Raw genomic sequence first — 15204 nt, 5'->3', positions numbered from 1 at the left:
CACACACACACACACACACACACACACACACCCCACTCATTGGGCTGCCATCTGCATAGTCGGCAGTGTTGAAAACCACCAGCAGCTCTGCAGGAAAAAAACCAGGCTTTCTACTCCTGTAAACAGTTAGTCTTGGAAACTCACAGCAGGTCACTGTGAGTCAGCATTGACTTGATGGCAGTGAGTTTGGTTTTATATACATATATATAAATTGCTTACAGGAAACTGTTTCTAAAGATGTGCAATACTCAATTTGGTACGGCACCCTCCTCTAACCACAACTATGCAAAGTGTGGCAGTACTGAGTAATCTAGCATGAAGACCCACAGGTTTTTAATAGCATGCTCTGACCGGGGTAATACTGTCAAAGGCTTCATACCTAACAGGAAATAGTGAACACAATAGAAGCTGTAAGATGATAGCCTAATGATTGTTCTGGATAAACTGACCCATTCTCATGTTCACATTGTGAACCATGCAGTAAGATTAACTAAGGATTAAATTAATAGTGAATATTGCTTCTATTAAATATGCTAAAAAATCTCCGGGCTTCTAGTCATTACACATTAGCATTTGCCAGAATTACTGAAGCATTAAATTACAGGCACATTTTGGACAGCCAATATACAGAAAATATCAGATTTCGGGGAAGGAAGCACTAGAACTGATTGTGAAGATGTATATACATTTTCTAAAAGTGATTTACTATGCAAGTGTATGTTACGTGAAAACCACTAAAAAAAAGAGAAACCAAATTGGACAAGTGGTTACCACAGTGAAAGACAGAGAATTGTTGCTTAGGGGGCATTGAGTTTTATGTTAATGGTGGTGGAATGATTTGGAAAAATATCAATAATGGTCGTATAACAGTATAATGAGTATAATCAGTAGCACTGAATTATACATGTAGAAGTTGTGGAATTAGGAAGGGAGGGGGAAAATGAGGAGCTGATACCAGGGGCTTGAGTGGAGAGCAAATGTTTTGAGAATGATGAAGGCAATGAATATACACATGTGCTTTACACAATTGATGTATATATGGATTGTGATACGAGTTGTATGAGCCCCTAATAAAATGATTAAAAAAAAAAGTGGAATTGGAGAATGTTTTGTTGTGTATAGTTTGCCACAGTTAAAAAACAACAACAAAGAGAATAAGGAAGAGTATGTTCTAGAATTGAATATGGTGATAATTGACTGAATTGTATGACATGTGAATGAAGTCTAATAAAACCGTTAAAAAACAAGGTCCTAAGAAAAAGAGAAAATATTTCAGATAATTTCTGACTTCCTGTCAGTCATAACGATTTTTATTATATGGCAAATATGCAAGTTAGGTATTTCAGAACCTGAACCCGGGGACAACTGAAATCAGAGCTTATACAGTACCATCCATTAGATTATTTCCCCAAAATGTATGTTATATATGCTACCCTCTATACCTGTTTAGAATCCCATTGGGGAAGGGGTTGTCTTTGTTATGTTATGAGGCAGGGTTAGTACAGTATGTATCTTGAGTCCATCTCTTTACAGAAGCAAAAAGCCTCATCTTCTCAGAAGTGGCTGCTGGTTTCAAGCTTCTGACCTGTGGTTAGCAGCTCCTTGTGTAACCCCGTACGCCACTAGGACCCTGTGTTGGCTCTAGAGCAGCGGTTTTCAACCTGTGGGTCGCGATCCCTTTGGGGGGTCCAACAACCCTTTCACAGAGGTCGCCCGATTCATAACAGTAGCAAAATTACAGTTATGAAGTAGCAATGAAAATAATGTTATGATTGGGGGGTCACGACACCATGAGGAACTGTATAAGAGTTGTGGCATGAGGAAGGTTGAGAACTGCTGCTCTAGGGGAGACTGTCAGCCTCTGTTGGCTCTGGAGGAAGGTCCTTTCTTCTTTGAGCTGCTGCTTCTGAACGATCTTCATGTGGCTTGAGAGCTTTCTTTCCACATCTTTGCTTTCCAGCTTGCTTGTTTAATTTCTCTTAATTCCATTATGGTTTTGTTTGTTTTTTACTTTTATTGGGGACTCTTAGATCTCTTATCATCATCACAATCCATACATTCATCCAGTGTGTCAAGCACATTTGCACATATGCCATCATTACTTTCAAAGCATTCTCATCCCACTTGAGCCCGATATCAGCTCCCCATTTCTTCCCCCTCCCCTCCCTCACAAACCCTTGATAAATTATAGCTTATTTTTATATCTTAACATCATCCTCCATTGCCCCTCACCCACTTTTCCATTATTTCCCACCCCTCCTGGAATCTCTACTCTCACTGTTGGCCCTGATGGGTTTATCTATCCTGGATTCCCTGTGTTGCGGGGTCTTATCTGTAGCAGTGTGCATGTTCTGGTCTAATCTGAAGCACCCAAGAACTAGAGGAAAGTTGTGTGTTTCATCATTCTATAATGCACCCTGACTGGCTTATCTCTTCCCTGTGATCCCTCTGTAAGGAGATGTCGAATTGTCTACAGATGGGCACTGAGTCTCCACTCCATGGCTCTCCCCCAATTCACATTGTTTAAGATTTTGTTCTGGGTCTTAGATGCCTGATACCTGATCCTATCAACACCTTGTGGTCACACAGGCTGGTGTGCTTCTTCCATGTGAGCTTCCTTGCTTCTGAGCTAAATGGTTGTATGTTTATCTTCAAGCCTTTAAGATCCCAGACGCTATATCTTTTGATAGCCAGGCACCATCAGCTTTCTTCACCACATTTGCTTATGCACACATTTTGTCTTCAACGATCTTGTTGGGAGGGTGAGCATCACAGAACGCGTATTGTTAGAACAAAGTGTTTTTGCATCAAGTGAATACTTGAGTTGAGGCCCAGTGTCCATTTGCAACCTGAATTCTTAACATATAGATATGAGTATATAGTTCATTCCCCTCGTTAAATATACATATTTACATATGTACATGCCTGTATTTAGACATCTATCAATGTCCTTTGCCTCCTGGTTCTTTCTTCTATTTCCTTTTACTTTCCTCTTGTCCCACCATCATGTTTGGCCTTCGTTTGGGTTTAGCAATTCCTCGCTGCTACATTGCCCTTGATTAAACCCCACTAGGCATCCAATCCATTATGTTTCCACAAACTTTTTGAAGTCCTCTTGTGCATGGTCTGTGTACAATGTTACAGAATTTGACTTCATCCATCCTCATGTGCTGGGAAACCAGAACAGGCAGACAGTTTGGGGTGGGATGAGTGTGAGAGGATGAGATTTTCAGAGTTCTAGATAAAAGCAGAATAGTCTACTAAGATGTAAAGAGCTTGATAAGACATTGAAGTTAGAGATTAGAACACTGGTTGAGCTGGAGACTTGGCTCTATCATTAGCAATATGAATTTAGGTACCTTAATGAACCTTAATAAGCTTTTGTTTGTTCAACTACAAGGTGAAAAAAATAATGCTTGAACCTCAAAGAATTTTTGTGATGGTTTCATAGGTAATTTAAGTGAAACTCCAATAAAGGCTCAATAAATACTTGCTATCTGAGAGACAGTGCAGTGTGTAGTAGGTAAACTCTCCAAAACTACAGAGCAAACAGCAGAAGGCAGTTTTAATATTTGAAGTGGATTTCGAGTTTGGGAAGTAAGAATAGGGCAGACTACAAATCTAAGTGTAACTGGACAGTATACGCCTGTTGTGAGAAATGTACTACTTTCGGCATAACCAAGAGCTGACAGGGTATTGAGTTGTGGTCAGTTTCCAGGAAATGAGGTCACCTTTTAGTCTTGTGTATATAAAAGTCCTCTACCACTACCCAACTGTAGGAATGCGAAAGGAATGGGTATTATTGTCTATGAAATTATGACTTTTTGTGTAAGTATGAGTATCTTTACTACCTTTGTACGTGAGTATCTTGTTCTAACAAGGATAAGAGAATACGATGCATAGCACATATCATGTTACTTGGCATTCATAGTACCTCGAACCTGGCAGGCCAGTGACCATGTTAATGCTTTCCACATGGATATCTTGTCTAGATTTCTTCATTTTGTCACTGCTTTCACCTTTCCAAAGATTTATCTATTAAGCAATGTTTTAATTTCCCTCTAATAGTAATGCACTTAGTATTTTTTCTAGTGAAATATTGTATTACAATAACTAAAACATTTTTCACTTGTGTGATAGAACTGATCATTTCTGTGGGTCAGAAGTCTTCCACAAAAAGGGAAAAAAAGAAAAGAAAAAAAAAAAGGGAAAAAAAGTTTAGCAATTCTGTGTTCTAGTCAAATTCCTTTTTGGAAAGAATAATGCTAATATTGCATAAACTAATAGCAGTAAGAGATATAAGAAATGGTTTGAACTTTATCACCACCACCTCTTCTATAAGTTTAAACAAATCTTTTCAAGCTATCACATTAACACGTATAAAATGTCATACAACCAACATTTTAGGAATATTTAAAACAACAAAACAAACAATACTATTACCTTCACCAAGTGTGGTTTCACCAAGGTGACTACCGATGTATATCGCTCCAGCACAGGTGGAAACCCAATTTCTAACTGTGCTTTACAATATCCAGATCTCTTTGATATGATAATTGACTTTTTGCACCAAGGAACAAAATGCTTGTAATGTTCAACTCTTGATACTACATCATACATTTCCTGCATAGAATACCTTGGAGAGAGAAAGAGAGAATGGTGTCAGTGGCATCAGTGACCAGTGAGCAACTTTAAATGTGTACGAATAAAACTTACTTAGTGTGGAGCACTGGAGAAATGTGTCGAGCCACACTCTGAAATGAGTGCCTTCCAAAGCAACATGGGAAAAAGGGAACTAATTATACAGAAAGTGGAGTGCATAATCTGGCAGCACACAGACTAGATTTGCCTGCATGTGTAATTTTCAAATTTTCAATTCGTTGCCAACATTTAAAAATGGAGAGTCTACACAAACATCTGGATTTATGGCTTCTCAAAAAAATGGAAAGGTCTTGCAATAATGGGTCTACAGTTCTGCATAATAAGGACGGACTTCCATGTGCATGAAGTGGAAGACTTAGTGTCATTAAGATGTCAATACTATCCAAAGCAACGTATAGCGCAATGAAATCTTGACCAAAATCTCAACAGCCTTCTTTATAAAAAAAACAATCTGCAACTTCATACAGACAGACCCAAATTCAAAATATCATCATAGAGACTCTAGCAATCTATTTAAAAATTAAAAAACTATAATAATCAAATGCTGATCCTTTAATGATAGGCAATTCAAGTTGTAAATAGGACTTGATTAGAAAGCAACTGATGATGGCAATGGGTAGTTTAATATTGAGACTTCTATTATCATAACCTTATTAATTGGCTGAGAAGAAAAGCTATATAATCCCCTCTATCCATGGTAAAATACTCTTTTCTCAGAAGAGTGAAAAATGATGTATAAATGCTAGGTTTTATCACTGATAATGAGCATTATTCTAGAAGTATTAGCCAATGTAACTATATCAGAGCACAGATATTAATTGCCATAAAAGTTGTCTATAAGGTGAGGGAGGGAGGGGAAAAAAGAGGAGCTGATACCAAGGGCTCAAATAGAAAGAAAACATTTTCGAAATGATGAAGGCAATGTATGTACAAGTGTGCTTAATACAATTGAATTATGGATTGTTATAAGATATGTAAGAGCCCCCCCAATAAAATGATTGATAATTTTTAAAAGTCTATAAAGACTAAAAAAAGTAGTGTGGCATGATAAAGGGTAAAAACACTGTAGGTCAGAAAGGACTGTATTCAAATAAAAACTCAAAAACATAGAAGTTATGTGACTGCTAAATAGGTTGTTTAACCTCCCAATTTTTTTTTTTAGCCATAATTATAAAAATACCTTCACAGGGCTGTTTTCATTGTTAAGTAAAATAGTTTCTGCACGGCATATAATCTCAATAAGCACTTAATAATTGCTAAGAATTATGATTATCTGTGTTTAAGCCAAATGGGAGAAAGGGGGAAAAAAGACCAATTTGCAATAAAAAGAATTTTTGCATGAGATGAATAAGGAAGCCAAGTTAACTATAGTATGGGGGAAAAAAAGCTTTGAAGCTATGACACTTAATGTACATCAACTTTCTAAGCTTCAGTTTCTTCATATCTATAATTCTTCATTTCATATACCTATCTCACATGACTATTATGAGGGTTGAAAGAAGTAACCACAAAGCACCCAGAAGTGCCTGTCAAAGGCAGGTAGACAATGAAAGGTGGGTATTACTAGAAATTCAAAAGTGAAGTAGACAAATTCACAATGTAGCTTTAGATTACTATTTCTCTTTTGTAAGCTACCAGCTTTGGCAAAGATGGCTACCTATCCAAAGATTCGTTTCCTTTATCCCATTGCTGTTACGGTACTTGCCCATCAAGGTGCTACAATTAGGGACCAGTCCCTGGGAAAGGACATCATGCTTGGTAAAGCAGAGGGTCAACAAAAGCTTTCATTTTTGAGGGAAGACCCTCAACAAGATAAAGTGACAGCTGCAGCAATGACTGTGAGGAAGGCCCAGGACAGGGCAGTGTTTCATTCTCTTGCATTGAGGGGAACCAGCTCAAGGGCATCTAGTAGGAGGAGCAGCCTTGCATCATGAGTTACTGGCAATACATGAGTGGAAGTGAGGCACCTCATGTGCAGACTTTTAAGTAGTAGGCCGTCTTTTGTTAACCAACTCTGAAGATTAGGGAATTAGAGTCATGAGTTGGATAAAGCCTGGGCACCTAAATTACATAATTCGAAGAGTTGAGAAAGAAACAAGCTTTGGGGTTTTATTTGGATATGGTAACTATCATTACCTTAACTAATACAGTGACTAAAAAGCTGAATCCGATACATGGCAACCCTATGTGTTGTAGAGCAAAACTGACTGCACAGAGTTTTCAAGGCGTGATCTTTTGGAAGTACACTGCCAGGCCTTTCTTCTGAGGTACTTCTATGTGGGTTTGAACTGCCAACTTTTGGAGCAGCAGTTGGGTGCCTAATCATTTGCACCACCCAGGAACTTTTAGGAAAGGGAATATGATAAGAGCTATGAATTTGCTAAAAGGCCTTTACTACAGAAAAATCAGAGGGCGAAAAGCAAGTGATTAAAATGAAGGAAGTGCACTTGCACATGGCTTCGTGTAACACGTAAATGATCTCTTGGGAATGAAGACCCCATTCCAGAAATTCTCATATGGGGGGGGTTGGGTTGTAGCTAGATGTCAACACACTGCAATGTCCTCACTATGTATCCCTCTTCACTGCCCTCGAGTCAATGCTGACTCACAGCACCCTGCTGGGTTTCCGAGACTGTAACTGTTTATGGGAGTAGAAAGTCCAGTGTTTCTCCCATGGAGATGCTGAGGGTTTTGAACTGCTGACTATGCAGATTGCAGTCCAACACATAGCCCTGACAGCACCAGGGCTCCTATATAAACCTCTGTAACAGGGGCCAAATTGGGCTTACCTCTGTTTCTCTAAGTAAAGTTTTATTAGAACACAGCCAAGCCCATGCTTAGCACTGTGGGTGCCTGCTTTGGAGATACACCAACAACACTGAGTAATTTTAAAAGACTACAAAGTGGAACATAGTTATTACCTGACTCTTTACAGGAAAAACTACGCTGACCCCTGCTCTGAATAGTCAGAACCTCTCAGTAGGTGTACATGTATTTTTCTCTGTACTCATGTGAGAGCTATGTAAACATATTTACCTCAATGTACCAGTTCCGTTGTCATTTTAGGAAAGAACAATGTACAAAATGCAGATCATAAAGAGTTAAAACAAATGATTTCCTTTATATATCAAGATTTGCATCTATAGCCTATAAAATTACCATACATATATTCTTTCAACAAACAGTCACAACACAGCCAGGGCTACTGAAGTCCAGCCTGAGAAAAATCGAGGTGAGTCTGTAAGAAGAGAATCCTGAGGCAGAAACCTGTACGGGCTCACTTTCAGAGCTATTATTACATACAGACCCTATTATTCTCCTCTCAGAATACTCTTTTCTCTTGTTGATTAAAGGTGCCGTAATTCTGATGAAAGTTCTTGCATGGATCTCCTTAGGCACAGCTGAGGTATGTAGTGGGAGAGTTCTGCTCATCAATATACCACAGGAAGCTAAATATCTAAAAGAAAAAAATTACTGGCTTTAGAGTAAATTTTGAAAATTAAAAGCAAACACAGAAACACAAATTATAAAAACTATAAAATACACATTACATTCTCTAAGTCTTTATACATGTACAGTATTCCTTAAATATCTATATATGCATATAGGTTAGAAGCTTCTGGCACAGATCTCTCTTCCAAAAAGTTAGCTTGGTAGTCTGCAGCCATGTGTTACAATACTCTTGCCATAAGATTGCTAGAATATTCATCTATTTCTCATCTCATCTTTCCTACTCGGGTTATGTTCCCAGATGAGGCAATGTTGTCAAGTTGGTCCTCAGCTCCCAGTGACTCACTCAACGCACCAAGTATCTGACCACTATGAATCTTTGAGTTTTCACTGGCCCAACCCTACACTGCTAGGTCTTTTTCTAGTCTGCCTTAGTCGGAAGTTCTGCTGAAGTCTGCTCAGACCATCAGTGACTGTGTTGGGAATCAAATGGGTCTCACACATGGAAGCTGAGAATTCTATGAAAGGATTTTCTTTCTTTCTTTTTTCAATGTGTTCAAAAAATTTTTTAAGGGTTCCTTTCTTAATTAAACTAATAAAACCTTTTTATTGTGATTTGTTTAAAGTGTACAGAGAAAATTGGTTTTCAACAACTCATACACATTTTGATATGTGATAATGCTTGCAATCTGTACAATGTTAACACCACTTCCTCCATATGTTTGTTTCCATTTGCTCCTTTATCCTATCCCTTCCTGGCTTAAGCTCCATCCCTCGTCAAATGCTGCTCTTTGATCTGGTTGTTTGTTCCAAGGGATGCCAACATCGCTGGTGACTGTGCTCACCTTATAATAAGTCTATTGTTTAGCCCTAAGTGCCATAGGCTTGGGGAGTATTGCAGTTCTTGATCCACACTAAGACAACTTGAAATTAGATACTGCTTTCAGACTGGAGAAGGGAGGCCCCGCTAGAAACTGTTGCACCATTCTCTTTAATTTTCTAATTTCCATTTCCATATAGATGTTGTGGGTGTGTACATGTCAAAATACGCATCTGGATAGTTATAAAGTCAGTTGTTTAGAGTATTTGAGAACAGATGCCCAAAATATTTTTACTCCCTAAATATTAGACTTTCCCGTTTATGTGGATAAAAACTGAGGCTGTCTACTTCTATAAAGGTTTATCATCTTAAAGACTGTCTACAAGGTCATTATGAATCAGAATCAACTTGATAACGATGAGTTTGGTTTACCTTTTTCCCTTATAAAATTCTTGAAGTTACTTTATACTCCAATTAATTCATTAATTCACCTAGTTATTGAGCTACTGTGTGTCTGACTGTAGCAGACATTAGGAATATAAAAACCTGTTCCAACTGACTGACTCTGTACTATAGAACACGACTGCTCCACAGGATTTTCTTGGCTGTAATATTTTGCAGAAGCAGACTAACAAGCCTTTCTTTCACAGTGCTGCTAAGTGGGTAAGGCTGGCCCACCTTTAGTTAGTTGCTGAGTATAAATCCAGTTGCAGCCTGTACTAGGAATATAATAGTGTAAAATCTGACATTTAACAGGAGTGGAGAGTCAGCAAAAATGAGCAGGCCTTTGGGGAGACAGTGGCTGCAGCAATGAGCTCCAATACAACTGTGAAGATGGTGTAGGACCAGGTAGTGCTTTGTTCTGTTGTACATGTGGTCACTGTGAGTCCAAACTGACATGAGGGTCCCTAACTCATTCTAGCTGTGGTGTAGTAAACGATGTGGGGGGCCACCATCTCTCTTGCTATAAGGTAGAGAGGTGTCAGACATGACTCTCCCCTCCATCCTTCTTTACCCTATTATGATACCAGCCATTCCTCCCACAGCACTCTCCTTCTATGCTGGGTTCAGTAAGTCATTACAATGGCCACAAAGAGCTCAGACAATACAATTAAGGGGATTGTGTTTTCTTAATCCATGCTATTTTACCTCTCTAGGTTCAAATATCCATTGCAATGGCCACACAACTTCATAGGCACAATTCATGATTAAAGGGTTTATTATTAAGGAAGTTGACAGATAGTAATGCAAGCAAGAAATGCTTAGGATGCCGTTGTTAATGTTGTTACAAAGTTCTTTCAGGTCTGCAAGCAAATGCCCAAATGGGAATATCATTCCCCAGTAAGCTTCAACCTGAAGGCGTTCAGCTCAAGCTCTAAAAGTAAGCAAACCCAGCCACCTAAATTAAGTTCCCCGAGACACCCGCTCCAACAAGCCTCAGCCTGAGGGAGCTCTACTTTCGTGGGTAAGCAAGCCCAGCTTCCCCAATTAAGTGCACAGAGGCACCCCACTCCACCAGCCAGCCTCCTGCACAAAATCACTCAGCTTTACTTGTTCCATGGGTTGAGAAGTCAAACCACTTGTTCCATGCTCTGTCCTGGTTCTGCTGCTTCGCTCTAATAGTATAGCTGTCTTCTGGGTCCAGGAGGTTCACTGAGCAGGGATCTCGGGTTCAGAGGACATGGTCCACTCCTGGCTCTTGCTGATAATGAGATTCCTCTTCCTGCGTCTCAGAGGGCTCATTTTATACACAAGATAGAACTCCAAGGAATCCTGTTCCCAGTTACTCACAGGTGAATCCTAGCAGTATCTTCCCTACCTTTTTACCAGACCCTTATAGGAAAAGGCCACTTGGTGGGAGTTAGACTTTGGTGAGAAGAACCAAAATAAATAATTCACTGCCTATGCAAGGGTTTATTCCAACTTATGGCCAACTCCATAGGACAGAGTAGAACTGCCCCCTTTGGGTTTCCAGACTTTAAATCTTCACATAAGTAGAAATTTTATCTTTCCCCCAAGGAATGAATGGCTGGTGGGTTCAAACCACAGACCTTGAGATTAGCAGTTTGGTGACTAGTTCACTATACCACCAGGGCTCCTTGCAGGAGTATATTAGAAAAGTTAATAGATGATCAAGACTCAGGATCAGCAAACATACACTTATTTACAACACATCACCTCTCCTCAGGGAGCAGCCAAGACTGTCTGGCCCTCAGCCTCTTTGCCTTTCTTCCTGGACCAGGAAGCCCCCCTGTTGCTCTGTCTCCTAATTCCATCATCTCCAAGGCAGTCTCTTGTGCCTTCTGTCTCAGCTTCCATCACTTCAGATAGAGATCTGGAACATGCTCTTCCAATAGTCCCAGGCCTTCTCCCTGGCCAGGATTGCTCTTAGACACACAGGAATGGTTTTGTTGAAGGCGTAGTTTTGTCTTTTGGCTAACCATACCCCCAATGTAAATAAAGGATGGTGCCTTACGTCATACCTTCTAGTAGTCAAAAGAAAACCCTCAAAGAAACAAATGAGTGACTTGGTCCATACCTTATACTAAGGTCAGGACTTAATTCTACCTTAATCCTGACCAGTAGATTAGCAGAGAACATCCTCTAAAATAGGATTACAGCCATAGGTATAGAGTCTAGAACTATACTGTATAAGGAATTATGGCTAGAGGGGCCACATGAATTGACTATGTCTATGGCAGTTACATAATCTGTCAACTTGAGGAAGAAGTAGAGTCTAGCCTGTCAATCAGGTTGCAGCTTGACCTCATGTGGAGGTAAGATGGAGATAAATAGCTCACTGGCACTCTGCTCACATTCCTGTTAACAAGCCACATGGGTTACACTGATGGAGCCTGAGTCCTGGAGCTGGAGGAGCCATGTGGAGACCCACACCAGTGTTAAGATGCTTCCACTGCCACTGGATCCACAAGACTGTCCACCCACTAGCCTGTGATCTTCCTGCAGTCGGTGTCATTGCATGTGCTGTGTGAGTCTGAAGAAGAAATTATAGAATGCTATTGGACATATGGACTAATATTGGACCTATGGACTTGATCTGGACTGGGCTGGGCTGTTTTCTTAGTTCTCTCTTACATACAAGTGTCTCTGAATTTGTTTCTCTAGTCAACCCAGACTAACACAATGTCTCTTGGGGATTAAACTAAACAATCCTGGGATACAGCATGAGAACAGGAAGATATATTTGGATCTCATTTAGGCAGAATGGCCTAGGAAGCCTCTAAAGTGATGGTTTGGCTGGTAAATAATAGCTATCCAGGCCAAGAGAAATATGTATGCATGTAGAAGAGGGCTTCAAGTAGTTCACATTTTTCATCGATGAAACACAACTTTCCTCTAGTTCTTTAATGCTTCCTCCCCACCCCACCCCCCACTATCATGACCCCAATTCTACCTATAAATCCAGTTAGATCAGAGCATGTACACTGGTACAGATAAAGAGCGTGCAACACAGGGGATCCAGGACAGATAAAACCCCTCAGGACCAATAATGAGAATAACGATACCTAGAGGGGTAAGGGCAACAGAAAAGTGGGTGAAGGGAGACAGCGATCAGTGTAAGGCATGAAAAAAAAAAAAGTTTATAAATTATCAGTGGTTCACAAGGGAGGGAGGGAAAATATGAGGAACTGATACCAAGAGCTCAAGTAGAAAGAAAATGTTTTGAGAATGATAATGGCAACAAATGTACAAATGTACTTGACACAATGGATGTGTGTATGGATTGTGAGAAGAGCTGTAAGAGCCCCAAATAAAATGATTACAAAAAAAAAAGTTCAAAATTTTTAAGCCCTGTTGTATGTATGTGTGTGGCTAAATGATCCCCCCAATAAAATCATCAAAAAACAGAAGTTCAAATTTTTGAAGCCCCGTTGTATATACATATGTGGCTAAATGATTAAAGGGCGAGGGGGCGCATTCCAGGCAATAGGGAAAGAGCTTGGCAGGATCCAGAATCAAATGGATGGATAAATAAGTGACTACATAGCAAAAGTACAGCAAGGATGGGGGTGGGAAGCACCAAGAGATAATGTTGGAGAGACAGGTAGAGACTCATCATGCTAAGTACAGTCTGGTCAGGACAAAGCATCTTGGAATTTATACTTAGTGGGAAGCCATTGGAAAGTTCTGGGGCAAAATGAAGACATTTCATTAAATTAAATCTTCACAAATGATATTTAAAACAGGGAGTGGGCAGCTGGATGACATCCTTCATACATAAGTAGTTTCCTGAAGGCAATGTCATTCCTGCGGTTTAGAAGAACAGAGAGCTGATTCCCAAGATCAAACTTTTTAACAAAAACAATTTATATAAAATTTCAATGGGCTTTTGCCAAAGGCAAAAACAAAAGCAGAGTTAAGCTCAAGACTTCATGAGAGTGCATATGAATCACTGATGGAAAACTGATCTGCTTTGTAACTCTTTGGCTAGTTCACAATAAAAAGTTAAAAAAAGAAAAAAAAGGCTACAAGACTTGTTAAAATGCAATGGAAAAGAATCAAATATGGATTACAGGGATGAACTTGTTGGCCCTTTTCAAGGCTAAGATTCTTGGTTTTCTGTATATTCAACTGGAAATAACAGCTTAAGAAATGAGCACTAAGGAAAATATGGTAAAGATAGTTGTGTGAATTCTTAATTATCTAGAATGTCACAAGTAAAATTTCAAAGATTCTATGACATTATTTCTTATTATCCAAGAGATCTTAGAATTAATTCACTTCCTAAAGAGTACCATGTAATATGTACTATTTATATATGAAAGTAAGAAATACTGAAATAATTTGTTATATGAACTTCATTTTAAAGGTAGAAGTATTTTTAAAGCCTGTTGTTTTTCTCTTCCATTAGTTTGTTGTTATACTAGTAGTGGGCTGTTCTATTACTATAGCTACATGCTGTTTTTAATGATCTATAAATGATATAAAAGTGTTTTGTTTTAACCCTTATTTGCCTAAAAATAATTAGAATTGACTGTGTTGTTGGTACTTCTCAAGATTCTTCATTGAATTAAATATCCTGGGATCACTCGGATTTGGGCTGTTCTTCCCTCCCCACTTCATAGTGTTTACACCAGAATTGATTTTCAACACTAACTTGAAGTCACGTTAAAGAGTAGGTTATTAGAAAAAGAAACTAAGTGGTGGAAGAAGAACCCTTCGTGCTCCACCTGCATCCCCACCCCCCACCGCCCAAAAGGAACCAACCAGGAAAACCGAAGGCCAATTCGGTTCAAGGTTACAGAACCTCTACATTAAAGGGAGGTGGGAGGTGGCAACTCCAGGCTTCCTAGGTCAGCTTCATGAAGCTTTGCAAGTACCCGATGGCGAGGGCAAAGAACTCCACTAAGAAACTGGGAGAGCACATCTGACCGTCTGGCACGAAAGAGGAACAGAAGGGGCTCGCTGCCAGGCCACAAACTCACACCCAGCTGCCAGCAAGCCCTCCACGCAAACTTAAAACTTTCCAGCAGCAGCAGCAACAGGCAGCCGGGCGGACACCGGAAGGGCCCACAGACACGGGACGCGGAGCGGCTTCCCAAGCCTCCCCGCCGAGAACTCGCCACCTCTCGCGAGGGCAGGGAGACACCAAGGAAGACCGGGCGGGCGGGCGGCCGGCGAGAAGTGGGACCAGGACGCGATGCGCGCGTCCTTGGGGCGGCTTTGACGCCCAGCGCTGAGCCCCAGCCCCTCCAGAGACGCGGAAACGCCCACGATCCAGCCGCGCTTCACTGCAAGGACCCCCGGTTCCCTCCTCAGCAAATCCAGCGGGAAAAGACCTTGGCGGCGCCGCCGGCCGCCCCCCTCCCCCGCCCCGGGTGCTTTTTACCTGACGTTCCGCGCAGGACGCTGCGCCGGCACCGGAGCTCCACCTGATGCCGCCGACTTCGGAGGACATCCCGCGACCACCCTGCGCAGGGCTCTTTGACCAGTCCGAGCTGCCATGGCCAACTCACTGAAGCCGGCGGCCACCTCCCGGTCCAGGCCGGGGGCCCTCCCTCCTGAGGCCGCGCGGCCCGGCTCCGGCACCTTCCGGCCAATCGGCGGGCCCCGGGCGCTTACAGGCACGCCCCTTTGCCCTCCCCAATTACCCAAAGGTGACGCACGCTCCCAGTGCCTTATGATTGACTGTAAACGCCTACGTCATCCCGCCGGCCAATCAGTGGGCACAGAGCTGCGAAGACACACCCTCTCTGGCATCTGGGCGGCCCTAACTCTGGTCTCACCTTGTGCTCGTTCACGTCGCACCC

The 15204-nt window shown here is 41.0% G+C and overlaps 1 protein-coding gene across 2 annotated transcripts in view; it reads right to left on the bottom strand.

The window, feature by feature from the left end:
- The window catches only part of COQ10B (coenzyme Q10B), a 19538-nt gene extending 4334 nt beyond the window's left edge, over positions 1-15204 (bottom strand). The window contains exons 1-3 of one of the 2 annotated variants that reach the window (XM_045296962.1): positions 15181-15204; positions 7970-8119; positions 4444-4636 (exon numbers count right to left, since the gene is read on the bottom strand). In XM_045296962.1, coding sequence (XP_045152897.1) covers positions 4444-4636; positions 7970-8094 — 318 coding nt within the window. In that variant the 5' untranslated portion in view covers positions 8095-8119; positions 15181-15204. Of the gene's footprint in view, positions 1-4443; positions 4637-7969; positions 8120-14783; positions 14938-15180 lie in introns of those variants that run through there. The other variant, XM_004701514.2, reaches the window with a different exon arrangement.

Source organism: Echinops telfairi, unplaced genomic scaffold (assembly GCF_000313985.2).
Source record: "Echinops telfairi isolate 266 unplaced genomic scaffold, ASM31398v2 ScPeMD7_3;HRSCAF=10, whole genome shotgun sequence".
NCBI lineage: Eukaryota > Metazoa > Chordata > Mammalia > Afrosoricida > Tenrecidae > Echinops > Echinops telfairi.
Note: the sequence above shows the minus strand (reverse complement) of the source record. Positions and strands in the feature narration are given on the sequence as shown.